This window comes from Rattus norvegicus, chromosome 10 (assembly GCF_036323735.1).
Source record: "Rattus norvegicus strain BN/NHsdMcwi chromosome 10, GRCr8, whole genome shotgun sequence".
Lineage (NCBI taxonomy): Eukaryota > Metazoa > Chordata > Mammalia > Rodentia > Muridae > Rattus > Rattus norvegicus.
In genome coordinates, this window is record NC_086028.1 from 60612029 (window position 1) to 60621202 (window position 9174).

Below are 9174 nucleotides of genomic sequence, written 5' to 3' on the forward strand. Positions count from 1 at the left end.
CAAAGGCAGATAACAGTGAGCGAGTGACGGAGCCGGGACCAGAGCTGGAGGCCGACACGCTTTTATTCACGGATGTGTTCCACCCTGCGGTAGGGCTGACAGAGTCTGAAGAGGTGTTTGGATGGGATTAGAGACTTTAGGGACAGAGCTGAAGAGGTGTGAAGATAATGTGTGCCTTGTCCCCAAACATCCTGTCCAACCTCCTAGCCTAAGGGACCCCTGCGTACAGTACAGAGGACAGAACCTCTGCGAGCCAATAGGAGCATTCGCTAGCCCTCATAGCTGTTCTGTCTCTCTCCCCCCAGGGTGCTGTGTGGAATTGCTGCTGTTGCTGCTGGCTGGAGAGCTACCTCTGAGTGGTGGTTGTCCTCGAGACTGTGTGTGCTACCCCTCGCCCATGACTGTCAGTTGCCAGGCACACAACTTTGCCGCCATCCCCGAGGGCATCCCAGAGGACAGCGAGCGCATCTTCCTGCAGAACAATCACATCACCTTCCTCCAGCAGGGCCACTTCAGCCCCGCCATGGTCACCCTCTGGATCTACTCCAACAACATCACTTTCATTGCTCCCAACACCTTTGAGGGCTTTGTGCATCTGGAGGAGCTAGACCTTGGAGACAACCGGCAGCTTCGAACGCTGGCACCCGAGACCTTCCAAGGCCTGGTGAAGCTTCACGCCCTCTACCTCTACAAGTGCGGACTGAGCTCCCTGCCTGCGGGCATCTTTGGTGGCCTGCACAGCCTGCAGTACCTCTACTTGCAGGACAACCATATTGAGTACCTCCAAGATGACATCTTTGTGGACCTGGTCAACCTCAGTCACTTGTTTCTCCATGGCAACAAGCTATGGAGCCTGGGCCAGGGCATCTTCCGGGGCCTGGTGAACCTGGACCGGTTGCTGCTGCATGAGAACCAGCTACAGTGGGTCCACCACAAGGCTTTCCATGACCTCCACAGGCTAACCACCCTCTTTCTCTTCAACAATAGCCTCACCGAGCTGCAGGGTGACTGCCTGGCCCCCCTGGTGGCCCTGGAGTTTCTTCGCCTCAATGGGAATGCTTGGGACTGTGGCTGCCGGGCACGGTCCCTGTGGGAATGGCTGCGAAGGTTCCGTGGCTCCAGCTCTGTTGTCCCCTGCGCGACTCCAGAGCTGCGGCAAGGCCAGGACCTGAAGTCGCTGAGGGTTGAGGACTTCCGGAACTGCACTGGACCAGCGTCTCCTCACCAGATCAAGTCTCACACGCTTAGCACCTCTGACAGGGCTGCCCGCAAGGAGCACCATCCCTCCCACGGTGCCTCCAGGGACAAAGGCCACCCACATGGCCATCTGCCTGGCTCCAGGTCAGGTTCCAAGAAGCCAGGCAAGAACTGCACCAGCCACAGGAACCGAAACCAGATCTCTAAGGGGAGCGCTGGGAAAGAGCTTCCTGAACTGCAGGACTATGCCCCCGACTATCAGCACAAGTTCAGCTTTGACATCATGCCCACTGCACGACCCAAGAGGAAGGGCAAGTGTGCCCGCAGGACCCCCATCCGTGCCCCCAGTGGGGTGCAGCAGGCCTCCTCAGGCACGGCCCTCGGGGTCTCACTCCTGGCCTGGATACTGGGGCTGGTGGTATCTCTCCGCTGAGGACCCAGGGCACCGTCACCCAGCACTGCCACCTGTCCAGCAAGGAACAGAATCTTTTCTTCTTTTCTTTTCTTTTCTCTAAGTGGAAGATCTGCTGGGTTTCAGGAAAAGGCTGCTAAAACCTTCAGTCACAGTCTGGACCCTTCCTGGTGGATTATAAGCCCAACGTGTACAGCTGTAGACAGGAAGGGTAGCACATCTTACCTGGCTGTCCTGACCGAGCACCTCCGGACAGTATCCACTCCAGCACAGTGGTCAAAGGCACACCAAGTGAGTCGTTAGTGGTGTCAGGACATGTGCCCCTTGAAGAAACTGGGCTCTGCGGAATCCTGGTCACTTGGAAAGAAGGGCTGAAGGACCCTGCTGGTTTCGGAAGGAGCAGGACTCAGAACAAGGCTCACCCAGAGTCAGCTGGGGCAAACAGCAATCTCAGAGCACTCTTGGCTCTTGCCTGAGATCACTTAGTTAACTGGCCCTGTCCAATCCTATGCCTCCCTCAGTCCCTACCCATGAGGGTAATGCCTCTCATTCCTGAAGTCTCAGGCAGTCCTGGCAGACTTGCTGGGGTTCAAGAACCAATCACCAAAGGAGAGATCGCCAGAGGATGACATATAGAACTTTACTCGTAATGAGAGTCACACAGAAGGTGCAGTTTTATACCTATGTCCACTTATATATATATTCTCACTCTGACCACACATCCACATAATATATATATATATATTATAAATATATAAATGCACAGGTCCCCCAACCCACTCCTTACCAAACTGTATGTCTTATCATGTTTATAAACTATACGGGAACCTATATCTGTATCGGTAATTTCTAGCAAGAAAAAAGCTGTGGCATTTTTGTTATCTCAGCTGGCAACAATAGTTCCTGGGCTTGCTGGGGCAAAGGTGTCTGTGAGAAGAGTCAGGAAGGAAGAGAAGCAGGGAGAATCACTTCAGGGGACCAACATTCTTAGATACTTAGAACATCACCTCGTTTTTATATGCAACACATGCCTGTCTGGCACCCCGGAGCACCCCTACTGTAGAAGCTGCAGACGTTAGCGAGAGAAATGGATGTCAGAGTGCTGGAGGCAAGCTAGGTGGAGCTGGGGAAGATGTTTCTGGGGTTTTCAAGCCAGCCAACAAGGCAGCATCTACAGTGTTAGTCCAGTGGGTTGGATGGACAATGTCCTCCTAGCGTTTTGCCAGTAATGGACTGTGCAGGCCAGGGAGGCTCTGAGCTCTGGCCTCAGGAGAGGTTTAGCTGCAGTTTTAACATTTAGGCTCTTTGGCCCGTGACCTGCTGAGGGCCGTGAGTAGTCTGGCAGTGGGGAAAACTCTAGTGGCCTTAGCAGATGAGGGGGTTTCAGCAGCCTTCTCAGGCACCCTGCATCACTGCGGTTCTGTTCCTCTTGATCATCCTGGATCACTTAGACAGGCAGAGGTCAGAGGGCCAGACTCAGGAGTCAGCCTGGATAGGCAGCATGCAGGCAAGCCCAGTCAGGGAATAGGGGCTGTTGGCCCAAGGGTCTCTGGCAAACAGTCTCTTGAGACCTGAATTCCCTACCAGAGAGGATACGTGAGGAGTAAGAAATGCTGAATCCAATTAAGAGAGAAAAATAATAATAAAAATTCTCTTGGACAAGAACCCTGTTTTTTATTTCATAACCCTGCATTCCTGATGGGGTGGCAGATCCTGGGCTTTGGTGGGGTGGGCGAGCCTGGCCAAGCTTGACTCTGAGAACACAGCTTGCTTGTTGGCAGGAAGAGCCAAGGGGACCAATGGCACACTGACTCAGAGGAACACACAAGAACATGCTCTCTCCCTCTCCGTCTCTGTCACACACACACACACACACACACACACACACACACACACACACACACAGCACTTCCCTCACCCACATAGAACACAATTCACGGCCCACATAATGGCTGGCCAGCTCAGTACCAATCTCCATGTCTTTCCCCTGCAGAAGGGGGAAGGAACAAGCTCCTTCCAAGCCTGTTCCCAAGAGCTACAGCTGCTGAATAGCTTCTGATTCTGGCACCAGCAGGAAGGCAACAACAGCCAGTTCCTGGGCCTCAAGCATCTCCCAGGAGTCCAGGAACTGACCGGGATAGCAGAGGGCAAGGACCTGGAAGCTAAGTCTGCCTTGTCGGCATCTCTGTAGATCGAGAGCAGAGGGGCAGAGGGCTGTTTTTAGTACAAGATTCAGTGCTTTAATGAAAGGGGACCTTGTGCCCCAAAACACATCACTGCCGTCCTGCCTCTGAGCCTGACGGTTTGCTTGCTCTTCTTACCCAGACCGATGCCCATGTCCCTTAAAATTCAAGCAAGTTGTTGTGTTGTTGATTTCATTTCCAACCCCAGGCAGCAAGGCCCTCAGTGGGAAAATCAGAAGTCTGAGCTCTTTATTAAATTTTTAAAAAAAGACTTAGCGAGTCCTATATGGAAGAAGCGATGGTCAGTGGAAAGGCAGTAACATCTCCTAATGGCTCTGCCACTGTGTGCCAGCACAGTCCCTGTGGCCAAGGCTTTCCAGGCTGGGTGATGGGGCCCAGGACATGGGGTGTATTTTTGGAGCTTTCTCCCCCAGGAGGTAGAAGGATCGGAGGCTGTGGCAGATGACATCATCTGTCACTCAGCAGATCATAAGCTACGCAGTTAGAATGACACCATTGTCGCAAACATCAAAATGGCTGATTCTCAGAAGCTAAATCGAGCCTCTCTTCGGCAAGACCAGCTACTTCTGCCTCCAGCCATTCAGGGTAGGGTGCCATGGAGTCTCGCTCCCCTAGAGATTGGAGTCATCCCTCCTGTCCCTGATTTTAGAAAAACAAAACGGTCCCTCTGACGTGTTTTCAAGTTCATGGATATTTTTCTTCTTTTTTTCTTTTTCTTTTCTTTTCTTTTTTTCCTTTGAGGCAGGATCTTGCACTATGTAGCCAAGGCTGCCCTTGAACTCCTGATCCTCCTGCCTCTACTTCCCAAAGTACTCACTCTTGACTTCATGGACTTTAAAAAAAAAAATGTTCTAGGGCCCTAAAGAGATGCATTGGTTGGTAAGGCGCTGTCGGAGCAGGAGCCCTGCCCACCAGCTAAGCTCTGTGTGCTCCTGTCATCCAGGCACTGGGGAGGCAGGAGCAGGAGGGTCCTTAGGACTTGCTGTCCAGGCAACTCAGGAAGTTCCAGGCTCAGTGAGACACCCTCTCTCAAAACTAAGGCAGAGGGCCAGCAAGATAATCGAGGGCTCGGCAGATAAATACATTTGCTTTGCAAACCTGCCTACTGGAGTTCCATCCACAGAACCCACGTGAACCTGTAGGAGCACCGGATCCTCTGACCTCTGTGAGGGCCATGGCACACCCACACTTACACATCATACAGCAAACTAGTAGTGATGATGATGATGATGATGATGATGATGATGATGATGATAAGTTTAAACGAAAATAAGTTGGAAAGGGGTTGAGGAAGACCCTTTGGCCCCACATATACGCACAACATACATATTGCACCCACACACCCACACACGCATATGAACCGGAAGCTTTTGTAGAAATGTATTCTGCACATTTACACCACACACCTGTGTCCTCCTTTCCATGCCCCTCCTGCCTCCCATCAGTCCCTTTTGTCTCCTTAGTTTTACTTCCACTTTCTCTCTCTCAAAAAAAAATTTATCTTACATGCATTGGTGTTTTGCCTACATGGATGTCTGTAGGAGGGCGCCAGATCCCCTGAGATTGGAATTACAGACAGTTGTGAGCTGCCATGTAGGTGCTAGAAATTGAACCCAGGTCCTCTGAAAGAGCAGTCGGTGCTCTCAACTGCTGAGCTACCTCTCCAACCCCCTACTTTCATATCATATAAACATACATGCATGCATACATGAGTCTATAGGCCTCTATAAAATGTAAAAAAAACAAATGGAAGAAAATATATAATACTTACCTTTTGAGATGGATTTACTTTGCATAATATTATCTTGCCGGTTGGCCTTTTGCTGCTTTGGTGATAGTCGGAGACAAAGTCTCCTGTATCCCAGGCTGGTCTCAAACTAGCTATGTAGCTGGGGATGACCTTGAACTCCTGATCTTCCTGACTACCTCCTGAGCACTGAGAATACAAGCATGTCCCTGATATCAAGCCTGGGTTATGCAGAACTGGGGATCGAACCCAGGCCCTTGTACACGCTAGGCAAGCCCTCTAGCAGCGAGTTACAGCCCCAGCCCATTCCGCCATTTTTGTTCAGCACTTTTTGGGAACCCCAGGGGAGACCATTTCTTCCCTTATCTCACCTCCTGCCAGGCAGTCTTCTACAGTGACAGAGGACAGCGCCAGGCTTGTGGAGACATGGGGTGTGGCCCCTGGCATCCTCAGAGATGTTTACAAATGGACCGGCCATTGTCTAGGCTTTGGGGACAGGAGAATGAGAAAACAGGCTCTCTAAGGAGCTGAGAGCCATGAGTATAGAACTGAGCCTGTGTTGCTGTGTTACTGAGCTGCAGAACAAAGGGCTCAGCTGGGGTAGGAGAGTTGGAGAGGGCTTTTCAGGAGTAGCTGCTGCTGAAACCCTCTCAGAAGAAAGAGAGACAACCAGAGGAGAACGTGGGGGAGGGTCAGGCTGCTGGCTACGGGCACACAGTGGCTCAGCCTTTGAGATAAACAGCTGTGAATTAAGGACGGGTTGCTGTTTGCTGGGGTGCTGGGAGACTGGTTAGGCAACGGGGAGGCCCAGAGAGCCCCACTCAGGGACTCTGCCTGGAATTAGAAGGAACATGTGGCTTCCCTACACGGGCGCTTCTTCACACCCAGCCTCTTCATGAGCACATGGGCTCCCATGGCACCCTTACCACTGTTCCTCAACTGCGGGTTTCATTATCACCACTCGCCTCTTGGGCTCAGCCAGCTCCTTCCTTGTGCCAAAAAACTGGAGTGCTCACTGGAAGTCTGCCTGGGCCACAGTCCCATTCCCAGACACCTGCTGCTTCCAAGCTTCGACTGCTTCCCATGCCGTTTAGCTTCCACAGCCTCTGCTCCATGCTTTCCCACTCGTGTGCCATGGCTCCTTCCTCAGCTGGCCAGACACCCCAGCTGCAGGGAGCCACTGGCAATCCCAGGACTCCCTCCTCCAAGCTCCACCCCTCCTGCTAGGCTTGTTCATTACAAGAAGAGCCAAGAACCCCAAGTGGGCAGATGTTGCCCAACATTAGCAAATCACCTAGCACTCCACAGGCAGAGGGGCCCAGGAGCCTGGGAGCAGTGTGAGGAGGTGAGGGAGACGGGAAGGCTGCTCTGTGGATGGGGACAGCCTGTAGACTTGAGTGTGCTGGACACTGAGTTAGGAGCTCTCCGTTATGTTATTGCCTATTGGATTAGCAGCAAGCCACCACTGCCTCAGTTCAGCCCCACCTCCAGACAGGGAAGGACCTGGCTTCAAAGGGACTAGGCCTTCCTTTCACACTGACATAAAAGAAGCTGGCCTTTATTTTCTTGATTAAAAAAAATTATGTTTTTCTTCCTTCCCATTTTCTTATCTGTGTACATGTATGCACAACATAGGGTGTGCACACGACACAGCATGCATGTAGAGGTCATAGAACAGCTCTGTGGAGTCAGGGCTCACCTTCCACCTTTGGGGCCTGGGCATGGAGCTCAGGTTATCAGGTTATCAGGTCTGAATAGCAAGCACCTTTAATTACTGAGCCATCTGAAGGGTCCTTTCTTTGTGGTCTCTCCCTGTCCCTCTCCCTGTCCCTGTCCCTCTCTCCCTCCCTGTTCCCGTCCCTGTCCCTGTCCCTGTCCCCCCGCCTTGTGGTGTGTGTGTGTGTGTGTGTGTGTGTGTGTGTGTGTGTGTGTTAGGGGATGGGATAAGGATTTCAGACAGCTCAGCTTGGTCTGAATCCCTAGTCCTTCCCTGCCTCAGTCTCCCAAGTGCTGGGACTATAAGTGTACCATCATGCCTGGCTCTGCTTCCTTTTCCTTTTTTTTTTTTTTCTGGTTCTTTTTTTCGGAGCTGGGGACCAAACCCAGGGCCTTGTGCTTCCTAGGCAAGTGCTCTACCACTGAGCTAAATCCCCAACCCCCTCTGTTTCCTTTTATTTGGTTCTGTATTTTTTTTTTTTTTTTGAGATAGGGTCTCACCATGTAGCCCAGGTTGACCTTGAACTCACGATACTCTCATTGTAGCCCCGCCCCCACTGAGTGCCTTGATTACAGGTTGGTGTCTCCCTGTGCAGCACATCCCTGTGCCTTTTATTTGGCTTCTTACCTTTCTTCTTCTCCCTGACCGCACTCCCTTCCTTCTTCTTTTTCAAAATCGTTTTATTTATTTACATTCCAAATGTTGCCCCCCTTCTTTTCATTGTTATTTTGAAGCAGGGTGTTGCTATGCAACCCAGGCTGGGCGTACACTCACGGTGAACCTCCTGCCTCAGCCTCCTAAGGACTGGAATAACAACCATTTGCCACCACACCTGGCTATAGGTGCACACTTTGATCAAGGAAAGGCCAGTGCGTACTTTACTGGGTCCCTTACACCACTGTGCATCATGATCCAGTATGGCCACACTCTAGCTCGTCGACCTGTGGTCTGTCTCCCTCTGTTCTTCGCCTTCTTTTAAACAGGAGTCAGCCATTACTCTATCCATTATCACCAACCCCCACCTATCAGCTTCTAATGGGACAATTTTCTTTTGCCTTCTGCCTCCTTGGAAAATACCTGGAGAACCTTTGGTTGGTGTTGGTGTTAAAATACCCTTTACAATCCTGTACTCAGTATCTCTTTCTGCTCTCTTAATTGCCCCTCTTAACTCACGGCACTTCCAGTATAAATCTCCTAGTTTCCTTCCTTTCAGGCTGTTAATAAATACAGATTCTAAAAAAAAAAAATACATAAACATCTATTGTTGGCTAAATAACTCACAGTGCAGTCAAAAGCCAGAAAAGAGAGCTCTTCCTGACGAATGCATGCTCTCTCGAGCTCTCTCCCTCCCTCCTCTCCCTTTCCCTTCCCTCCTTACCTCCCTCCCTCCTTTCAGATTGCTACCTCCTTGTCCTCCCCTTCATGAGAGGGCTTCTGGAATCAGGGGGTTTAATGGCTCTAAAAAGTCGAGTGGGCGCTGGGCTTGAGGCTGCCCCAGAGGAGAGGAAAAAGAAGAAAAAAGAAAGTAACGTGGGGCTCCCTGACAGGGCTCCTGCCACTTGGAATGAGGTACGGGGACAAAGGAGATCTAGTGTTGGGAGTGGTGGCTAATTTAAGTGACATTTCATTGGGCCCCTTACCTCTACAAGAAGTGGGTCATCCTCTTCCAACGCATAGTGCCAGCCTGCACTGCTGTGGCCCGCCCCCCATCTCTCTCCTTTCGGCTCTCATTTCTCATTAGAGCCGTTAGTTTCTAAGCACCAGGAGGGTGGAGAAGGCTGTGCCTTTGTGTCACTGGTTTCTGTGTGGCAGCGTGCACATCAATGGCATGCCTGAACGGCAGAATTTGACATTCCTGCTGCAAAATGTGCTTGGGTCACGGTGCTTTCCAAATTGG

The 9174-nt window shown here is 51.3% G+C and overlaps 1 protein-coding gene across 2 annotated transcripts in view; it reads left to right on the forward strand.

Annotated features, from left to right (window-relative positions):
* Rtn4rl1 (reticulon 4 receptor-like 1) overlaps window positions 1-3274 on the forward strand; it is a 73719-nt gene extending 70445 nt beyond the window's left edge. Inside the window, 1 exon segment of one of the 2 annotated variants that reach the window (NM_181377.3) lies at window positions 306-3271. In NM_181377.3, the coding sequence (NP_852042.1) occupies window positions 306-1630 (1325 nt within the window). In that variant the 3' untranslated portion in view covers window positions 1631-3271. 2 annotated transcript variants of the gene reach the window in all.
* The last annotated feature ends 5900 nt before the right edge of the window (window positions 3275-9174 follow it).